We start from the raw sequence: 14,827 nt of genomic DNA on the forward strand, positions 1-14,827 counted from the left end.
AAAGTACATATTATAACTAAAGGAGGTGCTTTTTGGAACATATTAGTACCAAGAAAACTTTTCTTTTTGAAGTATTAAGACATGTTCCTTGTGAGACTTGTGCACTATGTTAAAAACTATCTCTACCTTTATTCTGATTTTTCATCGACTTCCAGGTCCTAATCAAAGTCCTAGTCCTTTAAATCCAGTACAGCACTTACATCAGGAATTTTCCCATAAAATAAATCACTCCATATATTGGATTCAATTGTCCTGAGAGTTCCTGCTTAGAAACCTTCCTTCTGTAATTAATGGGAGTTAGTCAAAACTAGTTGGCCTTGTCCATGGTAGCCTCTATACTATTGAACAAGTTTACCATAGAGATTCAAACAGTGCCCTCCATACTCACTTTCTGGAAGTTTGTAATTATTGGGATGATATTGTACAACAGTGTTTTCTCAACCTCAAAAACTTTCCCATCCAACATGCCTCTGGAGAATTCAGGGAGTTGAAGTCTACATATCTTAAAGTTGCTGAGATTGAGAAAATACTATTGTAGACTGACTGCCAGTGAAAGAAATTGCTGTGGGGAATGACCATATTTTTTGCAGTATAAGACGCACTGGAGTATAAGATGTGTCAAGATTTTGAAGAGGCAAATTTTAAAAAAAGTTTTTGCACTCTGCAGACCTCTGCAAAAACGGTCCCATTTTTTGTTCAAAAAAGGGGCATGCATAGCCTTTAGGAGGCATATAGAGTGCTCCTGGGGACTGGGGGAGGCAAAACTGAGCAGAAATGGCCCATTTTTCACTCATTTCTGCCCTTCCAGCCCTCAGCAGCACCCTAGAAGCTGCTAAGGCTATGCATGGCCATTTTGGTGAAAGCGGTGGGGTTTCGGGAGGCCAAAAATGCTGTGTTCAGTGTATAAGATGTGTCCAGATTTTCACCCTCATTTTGAAGGAAAACGTTGTGTCTTATACTCTGAAAAATATGTTACATTTCAGAGCAGCTTTGAAAATGTGGTGTTTGCCTTAACATTTCAGACAGAGGAGCTGTGTTTGCACAGCAGTTAGATTATTCGCTTATCCTATTAGAATACTCAAGGTGTTATTTCTGTTAGGATACTTATAGCAATTTTTATGCCTACTAAAGCATGATGTGAATGAATAAGTCTTTAAACAAAAGATCTTAAGTTTTTCTCCTGCTCTAAATTATTCATTTTGTTTCAATTTCTTACTGTCTCCTGTTCTGAGAACATACACAAATTGATGCCTGTCCTTGATCAGTGTTGCTTATTGACTGAAAAATAAAATTTTATCCTTTGAACAATGCCCAGAAAAGCAAGAGAAGATGATTAAAGAATGCACAGTGTTTGTGTAACCAGCATCCCCAAAGATAACCCACAGTGTTTCCAGTGCATTCAAGCTAAAGGGGTGAAAGTGCTTCAACATTTGATTTATTCTGTATCAACTTGAAGTTCAGAAGTAAAATAAGATTTTCTCAGATTTTATTCTAGGGAACAAAAAATGAATAGAATTAAGATGCAATTAAATTAATAGGCAAATTATGGCTTCAGAACTATAAACATGCTTTTCCTGTAAAAGGCTATTCTTAGAAGCAAGTATAAAAAGTTAGCAAACTTTAAAATATATTGTCATTAAAGCTGCTGCATTGCTCAGCATGGGATCATGGAGATAGTGACACAATAGCATAAATAATCATGCACTGAATCTGGATTTATTTTACTTCCATTAACAATTATCTGCAAATAACTGGAAGCTTCTCCTCTTCTGATAGTGTAGTTTATATGAGTGAGGGGTACTGATTTAAAATTTGAATCCATGAAGCTGGGTAAAGTGCTATGAGCCCTAGTAGTTAGGAGTTTTAGAAGAGGTATCTGCACACCACACTCACATGCTTCGGGTCATTTCATGTCATATACATTCTTTGTTCTCTTTCAGGTTATTCTAGATTGGAACCATGTACTGGCATTTCCCTCTCCTCTTTGCTGCCTTGACGTCCACCTATGTATGCTTTCCTCAAAACCATTTGTCATTGGAGGAATTGGGATCGGACATTGGAATCCAAGTTTTCAATCAGCTGGTCAAAACCAGAGCTGGTGATAATGTTGTGGTTTCTCCACATGGAATTGCATCGGTGCTTGGGATGCTTCAGCTAGGAGCCGACGGCAAGACAAAGAAGGAGCTGACTACAGTGATGAGATACAGTGTAAATGGTCAGTGATTTGGATCTATGATTTCAAGATTCATCCAAGCTTTTTGTATTGATTTCTGAAATAAATTCATCTGTGCCCTAATTCTTCCATAAACACACAAAGAAATCTGTAGGAAAACAGTGGTTACTGTTGCTCAGTACATTAAGCAGTTATCATGTCCTAATGCATACTAAGTAGATGACAGTGAAGCATTATCTGTCATACCAGAAGGCATTCTTGGCTCCGGTGTTTGGCACGAATGCTAAGCACAGTAAATATAACAAGAACTGATTTCTTGGTTCCAGAGTAAGCAGGATTGAATTTCATTGCCAAAAATGTGCCGAAAGCACAAAATACCACCTGCCTCTTGCTCCTGATGCAGGATGCATACATATCCGTGTGAGCATTTACATGATATTTATAAAATATTATTGTGCTTCCTGGTAATTTAATGGTATAATCTGCCTGTTGGGGAGAGGAGGAGAGCAGTTGCTATATCATTTGTTCTTGCCATATCAAACTTTATGGAGTTTTACTTTTCTAATCAGCTGAGTGCTTTTTTCAGCCCACTTCCTTGTTGTTTTTCCCATCCAGAAACTTTGCCTTTAATTGCATTGCAGCTTACCAAAAAAAATCACCAGCATGTCAGAGATTGCTTCAATGACTAGTTGAACTAGTCTTTTTGTTTACTATGGAATGCCCTTTTCAAACTTGAGGACTTTATTACCTATGAAATATGTGAGCAGGGAAATAGAACCATGGTTTAAGTAGTCAATATATGTAGGCTTGACAAAGCTTTGATTATCACATTTGCATTAGATTTTTCCTAGGTATGTTCTAGGATGTATAATCCTCAGTTAGCCTTGAAATTTCCGAAATCAGTCTTCCTGAAACAATAAATCTTCAGATGTTTTAGGACTACCACTTCTAGTATTTCTATTTCCAGCATAGCCATTGGCCCCAAGAATTCTAGATTGTATAGTATGCAACATACTAAGGCATAAGTTGGATAAGACTTTTAAAAACAATTTTTTTTGAGATAGAACCCATGGAAACTATTAGAGCTGCTTTTGTTTGTGATTTAAGGCTTTCCCCTGAAGAGAGTGCTAGTCATAATAAATAAGCCTGTAGTATGCAACAAAAACCTTTGTTTTTGTTTCAACTGACCTGTTTGAGTCTATAAAATCATGAGTGAACAGCAGCAAATTGGCATTACTGATGGATGATGAGCTATAATAGATCACGAAGAATTCCTGCTTCCTAGATTTGTTTTTAAGCATTGTCAAAACTCAGAAAGTTCTTCCATAGATTCTTAATTGGGAAGAAAGCTACCATTATCAGGTTTATAATGGTCAACTTATAGGGGAAGATGGACAGCACAAAAATGAAATAAATAAATAATAACAAATAAAATTATGATTTTATTTACTAATAAAATTTAATGTTTGAACATTTGCTTAGATGTTCCTTCATTGCTGATCCCCTTCTGATCCACTATTGGAGAATTCTAGAGTTCTAGTTTCACCTTAGGCATTAAAGCCTGCTGGATGACTTTGGTCCAATCACCTTTTTTCAGCTCAACCCACCTCACAGGGTCATTGTTGTGGGGAAAATAGAAGGAAAAAAAGATGATTATGTATGTTCACTGCCTTGAGTTATTTATAAAGTAATAAAGGTGGGATAAGCTAGATTCTGAAAACCAAGTGTGCTTACCTTTCTCTTAATTGACTTCTCTAACCCCCCCAAATTATTGGTTTTATATATCTCACTTATTAATAACTAGTTCATTTATGAAGTTAAAATAAAACCAAAACAATCAGTACAACAAAACAGATCAGGAGCGAAATCTCACATAAAGAGAAGTGAAAACTTAAGTGATATCACTGTACCACATAATCTTCTAACAAGGCTGAGCAAACGATTTATAAATGAGAAGGCCTTTTAGCCACTGAATGCTTTCAATTGTTTAAAGTGTCTATGTATATATGTGTCTACATACTCTCTTCATTTGTCTTTCAATTAGGAGTTGGTAAAGTATTGAAGAAGATAAACAAAGCTATCGTGTCAAGGAGGAATAAAGATATTGTTAAAATTGCAAACATAGTTTTTGCAAACAGCGGGCTGAAAATGGAAACACCTTTTGTTTCTAGAAACAGTGAGGTGTTTCAGTGCCCTGTTAAAAATATAAATTTCAAGGATCCAAATGCTGCTTCTGACACTATAAACCTGTGGGTCAAAAATAAAACTGAGGGTATGTGATAATTTTCTTTTTCTTACTTTCCTGTTTCTTCTCTAGTATAGTATAGCCTTTATTGCCATTGTACATCATGTTTACAACGCAATTGGTTTTAGCCTCACTGGTGCAATCCATGACAAAAATATAAACAATATAAATAGCAAAAAGAATAATCCCGATGCATGTAATTAGGAAAAAAGAAAAAAGAAAAGAAAGACTAATCATTGGTTTCCACATGTACTTGGAGTGGTTGTGTTTAAGAGTCTGACAGCCCAAGGATAGAAACTATTTTTAAACCTATCTGTTTGGCTGGCTATGCATCAATGTCTTCTGCCCAATGGTAGAAGTGCGAAGAGACACTGACCACTGACACTTCTCTACTTTAATTTCTTGTCTCTTTTCCCCAATGGCTAAAATTTTGGTTTTTGAGCATCATGTAGTGGCATACGAATATAGCTCACCATGTGATTCAGTGGTGGGATTCAAATAATTTACCAATCAGTTCTCTGCCCTAATGACCAGCTGGGTAGGCGGGGCTCGGTGGTCATGTGATCATGTGGGCGTGACCAAGTCAATGTCACTCACGTTGATGGGCACTTCGCCTTAGTTGTTACAATGGTAACAAGGGTTAATTGGAGAGGCAGTTTCTGTAAGCAGGGCAATAAAGATTAGGCTAGAAACAACACCAGAATGTTTCCTTCCTGCCTCCCGTACAGGATTAGCCCTGTAAAGGAGATTTCTTCCAACAACCAATTCTCCAAACTGCTTAGAAAGTTACCAACCGGTTCTCCCGAACAGGTGTGAACTGGCTGAATCCCACCACTGATGTGATTCCTCTTAAGTTGCTTCAGTGTTTACTTAATATAATAACATGTCAAAATACTGTATGTCCTTTATTTTCTACTTTTGAATTGAGGTTGGGTTTTGTTTTTTGTTTTTGTTTAGGTATGATTGACAGTGTCCTAACCCCAGGTGATATTGACAGTGTTCTGACCAGACTAGTAGTGATAAATGCAGTATATTTTAAGGGATTATGGAGATCCCGATTTCAACCTGAAAACACAAAAATGCGAACGTTCAATGAAGGTGATGGAAAGGCTTACCAAGTACCTATGCTGGCTCAGTTGTCAGTGTTCCGATGTGGTATGTTCAATAGCATTTTAAAATTCTGAAATTTACCCTTCTTTACAATTCTGTAGACTAAGATTAAGTAAAATATTTAGTAGAATTATGCAGATCATTTAGAAAATACTTTCATAAAGCTACCCAAGAAAGTGTTCCTCAAAAAAATCAAAGTTTGGTTTGGTTTGGTTTATTAGATTTATATGCTGCCCTTCTCCCAAGGACTCAGGGCGGTGTACAACATTAAAAGAAACACATAATACAAAAATTTAAAAAATATTGAATAGAATATCCCAAACAAACCCAATTAGAATTGACAATAACATTTTTTTAAAAAATTCAAATTCAAATTAACAATGATCAATAATTTATTTTGTTTTGTTCAAGCCAGGCTGGCTTGCTGGAAAAGCCAACATTTTAGGGCGTGTCGGAAGGACCGGAGGTCGGGGATTATACGAAGCTCCGGGGGCAGCTTATTCCAGAGGGAAGACGCTCCCACAGAGAAGGCTCTCCCCCTGGGGGTCACTAGCCGACACTGTCTGGCTGACGGCACCCTGAGGAGGCCAACTCTGTGGGATCGCACTGGACGGTGGGAGGCTAACGGTGGCAGTAGATGGTCTCGCAGGTAGCGCTTTAAAGGTCATAATTAGTACCTTGAATCGCACCCGGAAGACAACCGACAACCAGTGCAGGCCGCCTAAAAGGGGTGCAACATGGGAGCACCTAGGTGCCCCCATGATAACCCGTGCAGCCGCATTCTGGACCAGTTGAAGCCCCCGGGTGTTCTTTAAGGGCAGCCCCATGTAGAGAGTGTTACAGTAGTCCAGGCGAGAAAGGACGAGGGCATGAGTGACTGTGCACAGAGCATCCCGATCCAGGAAGGTAATCACATTCTCTTGAGGTTTACACGTCCATTCGGAGTCTTCTCTTATCTCCTCAGCATCTTTGAACATTATAAAGATACTGTCATTGCCTTTGTTATGAAACATGTATTCCTGACATCAAATCCTGTATACTTTGTAATGAAAGAATGGACAATGTATAAGTTAATATTTTTGGTAGGGGATCCAATGCTAAAGCTTTTTCCAGTTGCACAATCATATCAAACTTTTGACTAAAGTCATACTGAATATTATAGCAATACAGGTAGTCCTCAACTTACAACAGCTCATTTAGTGACTGTTCAAGGTTTATGAACATTTATGACACTTACAACCATTGCAGCATCCCTGTGGTAATGTGATCAAGATCCAGACACTTGGTAACTGAGTCATATTTATGACGGTTGCTGTGTCCTGGGGTCATGAGATTACCTTTTGTGACCTGACAAGCAAAGTCAATGGGGAACCCAGATTCACTTAACTATCCTGTTACAACTGCAATGGTTCACTTAACAACTGTGGCAAGAAAAGTGATAAATCGGGGCAAAGTTCACTTAACAAATGTCTCGCTTAGTAACAGAAATTGTGGGCTCAATTGTGGTCGTAAGTTGAAAGCTACCTGTAGTCTAATTCTGTAAATATCTGGGTTCTTCCTGGTGGTAGCTTTTGTTTCTGATCATGGAAGCAAATTTGAAGAGTAAATTGATCTTGATTAGCATAGTTCACATGTTAGTCTGTGGTGTTGAAACCAATAAATCATTCTGACATTGCTGATTTAAATGTCCCAATTAGGTTCTCTTAGGCCAGTGTTTCTCAACCTTGGCGACTTTAAGTCCTGTGGACTTCAACTCCCAGAATTCCCCAGCCAGCGCTGGCTGGGGGATTCTGGGAGTTGTAGTCCACAGGACTTAAAGTCGCCAAGGTTGAGAAACACTGTCTTAGGCTTTCTCCTCCATTCTATTCTTAGATTTTACCACCTGCATTTCATATCCATTTGATCTTGTCAAAATACGTTTTTGTACAAAAGTAGCATTTATATTGCCTCCCCCACGTGTCCACATCTGTGGGCTGACTGAGAATAACACTACATGATTCCAATCCATATGTATTTTAAAGTATTTTTATTTACTTCCTATTTTATAGGCACAACAAGCACTCCTAATGACTTGTGGTATAATACTATAGAATTGCCATATCACGGTGAAAGTATAAGCATGTTGATTGCTTTGCCTGCACAAAGTTCAACTCCCTTGTCTGCTATTATTCCTCACATTAGCACAAAAACTATACAGAGCTGGATGACAACTATGGTTCAAAAGAGGGTACAGGTCATTTTGCCCAAGTATGTAATTTTTTCTAATTTTAATGGAAAAAACCACGATTGCTAGTTTTGCAGGCATTCTCATACATTTCATATGGCTCCCCTAGGTTTACAGCAGAAGCAGAAACAGATTTAAAAGGACCTCTCAAGGAGCTTGGCATTCGAGATATGTTTCATAAATCAAAGGCAAACTTTGCAAAAATAACAAGTGAGTCACCATCTATTGCTCTTGTTTATGCCTTCGGGAATTACAGATAAATAGAACATTGATGCTTTGACTTTATGCATATTATTCTTGAATATGAATCTGAAAAGCAAAGCTGGGGTGCTACATTATTTCCCAGTACATACTGTAGGTCTCCATATATTGAACCACAGCCCTTGTTTTTATTGACTATTGGCTGTGTTGATTGGGGCTAGTGAGAATTATACTTCAACAGTCTGAAGAACATCAGGCTACATAAGACTGATGTATGGTCAAAGGTGTATGTTTTGCTATGTTCTATGTTTTGTTTTCATCAGTAATGTGAAAATACATGTATATATATATGGCACTGTGTGTGTGTGTGTGTGTGTGTGTGTAATGCCTCAAGCAATTTCAACCAAACTTAGTAAACAGATGACTTACTCTATGGAAACAAATACTGTGGGGTAAGACACTCCTAACACCTCTTGGGGTGTGGTTTCTGTTATGATACAACCTATTGAATTGGCTTAAAATGACTTCTATTGTACAGCGCAGTGGAGTTGCCATGGTAATGGCTTCACAGTACTCCACAAGAGGGCTCCCTCTGGTAAAGGGGAAAATCCAACATTTAGAAATTACGTTTGGTCCAGACATTTTCCCCCTATAAATAAATCCCAGGCAATGCCAGGTTATCACCTAATCTGATACATTAAAAAAAAATAGCAGAACATACCAGCTTTGTGTACTTGACTATTGAGACAAAAAACTAGGGAACTCCATTTTAGCCTAGTCCAGTTCTCAGATCCATATATTTTTTATTTATCTATCAAATTTGTGTAACCTCCCACCTCACCTGTGGGTGGTACATAATAATGTTGTAATTTTGAGCAAAAATAGTTTCTCAACAATGCATGAACCCAAAAAGATGGGTTGAATATGCTATGGTTGGAAAGCTGATACTGGTTTCTGCTACATGTGTATATTTCTTTAATTCTGAATTTGAATATATGTCAAAATTGTAGTCATGTAACATATTATGATAATTCTTAATGGCAATGGTAAAAAGGAGCCATGAATGTAGTATATTGCACGTTAACTCTGCCTACTGTTAGGAGTTTCATCCTGATAAAGGAGAATATTTGTAGCTCAGAGCACATGAGGGATCTCTTTACTAGCATTGATGATGTTACCTAGTTTGGGTAATGAAACATCTGCAAGAAAACAAGCAAGAGAAACACACATGGGCCCCTCAGTTCAATCCTGACTGACTCAACATTGACCCAGTCTTCTTCCAATGTAGATAAAATAAGGAGCCAGATTGTTGGAAGCAATATGCTGACTCTGTAAACTGCTCAACAAGTGCTGTAAAGCAGTGGTCCTCAATCTTTCTGGCTCCTTTTGCTAGTAATGGGGTGGTGGTGGTGGGGAGGGTGGAATGGGACAACTTGCCATAGCCAACTTGCTGTGGCCAACTCACCACAACCAACTTGCTGTAGGACAATTAGCTGTGGGATAATTTAGCAATTCTATTTAATTATTTAAAATAAATAAAATAAATATTTTAATTTTTGCAATTCACATTTAATTCTGTCCCTCCATTTCTTTAATGATTCTATTCCACGATTTCTTTGATATTAATGTAACTCTTGTCCCTCAGCAAGTTGTCCTGCAGCAAGTTGGCCATGGTGAGCTGGCCAAGGGAAGTCAGTCATGGCAAGTTGGCCATGGGAAATTTTCATAAACCCTGGGGAGGAATGGTTTTGTTAATGCTCATTTGCATTCGTTTTCCCTTTATAAAAGAATAAAAAATAAAGCTTGTGTACTGAATAATTTTGAAAAAAAAAACACAATTCATTCTGCCTGGAACTTGGATCCATTCATACAGACTTTTGGAGTGTTTGAATAAACAAATATAGTAAGTGGTTAATACCTCTTGGTCACTGTTTGCATGTAATTGCTTTGTCTTGTCCTGCAATAATTGTTTTAATTTGTACTAATTCATATCACATAAACATCATCCTTTGAACTTTTCATTACATAAGAAGATAACAATATCTGTAATGAATAAAATCAAAACAACGTAGGAAGTATTTCAATATCAATGGAAGTCACCTGTATGGAATCAGATTTTCATTAACCTCTGTTGCTCTAGGTTTTCTTATCATTGAAAATGAATTTGCTTTTTGAAGGAATGAAACAATGATACATTCACACATGTATATTATGATTGACCCCGTAGGATCAGAAAATATTCATGTATCTCAGCTCTTGCAAAAAGCAAAAATTGAAGTAACTGAAGATGGAACCAAAGCTTCTGCAGCAACAAGTAAGTATTCGTTTGATCTAAATCATTCAAAAGTATACCGAAATAGCATTAAGAATCTATATTTTAATCTATTCCAAAAAGCTCCCTTCATTTTCTTTAAAAGCCTGGTGAATTTATTCATATATAAAGAAAAAAAATTAATAAAGAGGCATTTGGAATTTGGCCTGAACAATATAACATAGCATATTATTTCCGAAATATTACAATCGGTCCAAAATACAATTTAAGGATTCCATGTTTAATGCTGCTAACAAAATAAACTTTGCTGCATCCTGGCCAACAACCCTGATTTAAACGATTCTCCACAGAGCTCTTATATAACCATGTATGCAGATCTGAGCACTTAAATATAGGAATTTAGAATTTAATACTGCATTTCATAACATTTCTACTTGTAATCCTTTTTCAAGTAATGATGTATATTGATTTAGAAAACATTTTACTGTCTAACTTGGCACATGTAACTTAATTATATGTACAAACAATATGGTTGGTATATTGTACTGAAATCTTAAATGTGACATTTTTGCTTCATATTTTAAAAAAAACATTGGTTGTGCTTACAATATAATCTTTTTAAAATATCCATTCTTAAAAGATCTGTATTCAGTATCAAAAGTATGTATGACACTGTCCTGTTTTTCCTGTTAAAATTTTCATGTTCTTCCTTGGAGCCTTTTGGAATACATGAATTTTATCCATTTATAATTAAATATTGATATTTGAATTTGAATATGGTCCTTAGAACACTGTACAAAATTAAATAAATGTGACTGGCAGGGGGAAAAACCCGTTTTTGCTAAAACTAGACCATTTGCATTATTCTCTTTGTTGTTTTTCTTCCATAATAGAAAGTTGCACATTTTTAAGATCTGTTTTAACTGAGAAAAATTCATTTATTTTTTATAAAGTATTTTTCCAACTCATCGAATGTTTTTATCTAGCGTGTAAAAAGATAAATTAAGTTCATATGGTAGCGATTCAGAGGAAAGAGCAAGTAATCATTCAAGTTTTTGTTCTGCTTTGTCTAGCTGCAATTGTAACAGCTCGGTCATCACCTCCTTGGTTTGTGGTGGATCGACCATTTTTATTCTTCATACGACACAACCCTACAGGTAATTCTATGTCAAACTTTATATAAATATATTTATGTATGTATGTATGTATGCATGCTGGATTGTTGTATTTGGGTATTTTCCCATGTAAGATTGAGATTGTCTTGGCAACATTTCGGTGAAATAGAGAAACACTCCTACAACATGAATAAACATGACGATACCTCCCACCTACCAGACATCTGGAAAACAGCCCTAGTCAACAAACGAGCCCTACCCACCACCCAGGCCGTTACAACACAAAACAACAACGGAAACACAGCCAGCACCAATCAGCACCAATCTACCAATCATGATACAACTATACAGCCAATCAATCCACTTACTGAAACAAAGCCAGCACTCCCCACTCCCCCCCCAAGATTTATAGAAAGACGGCAGCTCTGACCACGCTTTACTCACACAAACATGAAGTCGAAAATACCAGCCTAAAGATGGCGAGTGAGACCTCGCCGAAACATTGCCAAGACAATCTCAATCTTACACGGGAAAAGTCCCGAAAAAAATAATACCAGCATACCTACACCCATGAAAATCTACTAAAACATATATGTGTGTGTGTGCGTGTATGTATGTATATATGTATATATATGTATGTATGTATGTGTGTATGTGTATATATATATATAAATTCAGACAGCTTTCCTCCATAGAAAGAACTGAAGCTCAAAAACATTTCAGACTTCCTTCCGTATCTTTCAAAATAAGGTTCCCAAACTCCCTTCTTCTTTATTGTTAATAAGAAATGTCTTTTCTTGACAGCAACAGAGTAATCTGCAGCTGTGCAGGATTTAAACACTTAGGAGTTGTTGCCAGGAACAAATAGATTCTGTGTTTCATTAGTGTATTTCTTAGCTAATCTACATATTATGATGCATGCTTTGAAATAAAATGCCAACTCTTTGGAAGAGCTGAGTTCTGGCATCGATTCCCAGATATGGGCAGCTTAGGACATCAAAGGCACATTATGCAACTCTGAAGATGCACAGTGGCCAATTGTCAGCCACACATCTCAGAGCTTTGATCCATTTCTCATTGATATTCTAAACTAAACATAAGCCAGCTGGTAGGGAAGCCACCATTTTCTCCTCCAAATATGACTCGGAAGGTGATTCAAATAATGGTACATTTTAACAACCACCACAAAAAAATACATTGTTTTTTATCGTTCTTTCTTCCTCTCTACCACAAATTCATATAAAGACCAAATAAAATTAAATCTTTAAAGTAATATTTTAATTATGATATGATTAGGCATATTTAGGGGCATACTATACTTATTCAACAATGACAGAAAATTTGTGAACTCTAGTGCTATCCATGCTCATAGTGCATATTCATACCCATAATCTGATCTACAAAGCAACAAGTTTCATCTTAATTCTCTTAATAGATATAGATTTAAAAAACTGGAGTGTGATGTGTGAATTGAATGCACTAAGCCAATATCCAGTGTCGTTGTTGAAAAAAGGAAAAGGAAGTTTAAAAAAAGTTTAAAGTAAATGAGAACCACTCTGAGACCACATTGTGTAAAGCATTGTTGTTGGGTGTCTCAGTGTCACTCTATTACTTTCACAAGTTCTTTGTGATGTAGTGTTTTTAAGTGGCTAATCATAAAAGCTCTTGGATCCCTATACCATACTCTATAGGGGTGTGTGTGTGTGTGTGTGTGTGTGTGTGTGTGTATAAGAGAGAGAGAGAGAGAGAGAGAGAGAGAGAGAGAGAGAGATGAATTAGAAATTAATTAATGAGAATGAATCAATAGAGGAATTACAAATTAATTAACAGTTCCACCTTGCTTACCTTGTAGAAAAATTACTCCCCTCCTATATCTTCTGTCTTTAAGATCTAACTGTTTCTTAATATTACCTTTGTATTAATAAAGACAAATAGAAAAATACTGTTTATAAGTACAAGATAAAAGTTAATTATCCTTATTCGTATTGCCATTATCAGGATATTAAAGATGAGTTTGTAATGCTTTCAGTTCTTATTCATTCCTGTTTATTTATCACCAATTCTCGTTAATATGAATCATCCAAGTCCTTAATAAATCTGCAAAGTTTATTTATTACGAAGTTGTTGAGAAATGTAATTTGCCAGCAGGAAGGAAAGAGCATGAAGCATTAAGAATGTTTACATATGGACAAATTAGCATCATAGTACAGTTTAAAGAGTGAAGAAAGCAAAAGAGACATAACACTAAAAACTTGGATAGTAAGTTAGTGATAGTAAGATAACCAAATGGCCATATTACTACCCACAAAATGTCATACATTTGGAAAGTGAAGATACAAAAAAACAAGAGATTATAATATAATGAGTAGTCACATGCCTAGACACAGCTGTGATAGGACTGATTTTGTGCTATTAAGTCAGCTTCAACTCTCAGTAACCACATAGATTTTTCCAATGACAGTATGTCACTAACCTGGTTCCACAAGTACACCAGAACATCCTTTAGTTTATTATACAACTAAACTACTTTTCTTACCTCTTCAAGTCTAGGCTTCTGCTCTTACATTGTCACAGCGTTTGTTCTTGAATGTTTCTCTATTCATTCACAGTCATTTTTTTTTCTTGTTCCAACTGCTCCATTGTTGGAACAGATTCTCCATGACGTTGTGGCCCACCAGGGGCCTGCGGAGCTGGCAGCAGATTCGGACAGTGAGGAGGTTGGGGAGGAACATGGGCCAGTCCAGGCTCTGATGAGGGCTCTGAATTGGAGGCGGGGGGGGGGGAGGGACAGAACCGTATGCCAGTTATCAGCTGTTGTCAGAGTCAGACAGCAGTGAGGCAGACAAACAGCTGAAGCCTTTTTCCAGTGTGCGCATGTGCAGAGTTGCCAGACAAAGGGAACAACTAAAGAGCAGGGGTCAACTTGGGAGTAAGGCCAGATGATGTATGGCCCCTCCAAGAGGAAATAAAAGAGGAGTGAAAGGGGAGTGGAGTTTGCAGGAGACAGTTAGTTTGCTAATTGGTTAGTGACTCTCCGAGAGTTCTTGCCATGTTCTGCAGATATAAGCCTGTCAGCTCCCCAAGCCAGATCAGGTGTGTGACTGTAATTCCTCCTTTGAAAAACTTTGCTGGCTGTGAATGAGCAGAATTCACTGTAAATTAATAAAAGGATCTTTTGCCGGGACAAGGAGTTTGTTTCATGCTCTTGGGAAGCCTCAGTTAGAACATAGGAAGTGTCCGACCTTAACATGAAACTGAAGTGAGGCATAGCAGCCTCCTATCTGTAGTTGTGTCCTTATTTACAGACTGTTTCTTTAGCCATTTTATTATTGTGAACAAACTGAATTCCATTTGTCCACTTTGTACATTTTTCTACTAATGCTGCATGTATTCAATAAATCTTAATACAAGAACAAGGCATAGAAAAAGACTAAAAATAAAGTATCCTATTAATATAACGCTTATGCTCCAAAAAAGCCAGCTTGGT

The 14,827-nt window shown here is 37.0% G+C and overlaps 1 protein-coding gene across 2 annotated transcripts in view; it reads left to right on the forward strand.

The window, feature by feature from the left end:
• Nucleotides 1–14,827, forward strand: part of SERPINE2 (serpin family E member 2) — a 35,881-nt gene that overhangs the window by 19,059 nt on the left and 1,995 nt on the right. For both annotated transcript variants that reach the window (XM_087725483.1, XM_087725482.1), the window contains exons 2-8: nucleotides 1,941–2,215; nucleotides 4,218–4,445; nucleotides 5,376–5,573; nucleotides 7,577–7,775; nucleotides 7,862–7,962; nucleotides 10,181–10,267; nucleotides 11,299–11,382. In XM_087725483.1, the coding sequence (XP_087581609.1) occupies nucleotides 1,960–2,215; nucleotides 4,218–4,445; nucleotides 5,376–5,573; nucleotides 7,577–7,775; nucleotides 7,862–7,962; nucleotides 10,181–10,267; nucleotides 11,299–11,382 (1,153 nt within the window). In that variant the 5' untranslated portion in view covers nucleotides 1,941–1,959. The remainder of the gene's footprint in view (nucleotides 1–1,940; nucleotides 2,216–4,217; nucleotides 4,446–5,375; nucleotides 5,574–7,576; nucleotides 7,776–7,861; nucleotides 7,963–10,180; nucleotides 10,268–11,298; nucleotides 11,383–14,827) is intronic.

Source organism: Thamnophis sirtalis, unplaced genomic scaffold (genome assembly GCF_051295495.1).
Source record: "Thamnophis sirtalis isolate CommonGarterSnake01/CBP01778 unplaced genomic scaffold, rThaSir2_p1.2 scaffold_11, whole genome shotgun sequence".
NCBI lineage: Eukaryota > Metazoa > Chordata > Lepidosauria > Squamata > Natricidae > Thamnophis > Thamnophis sirtalis.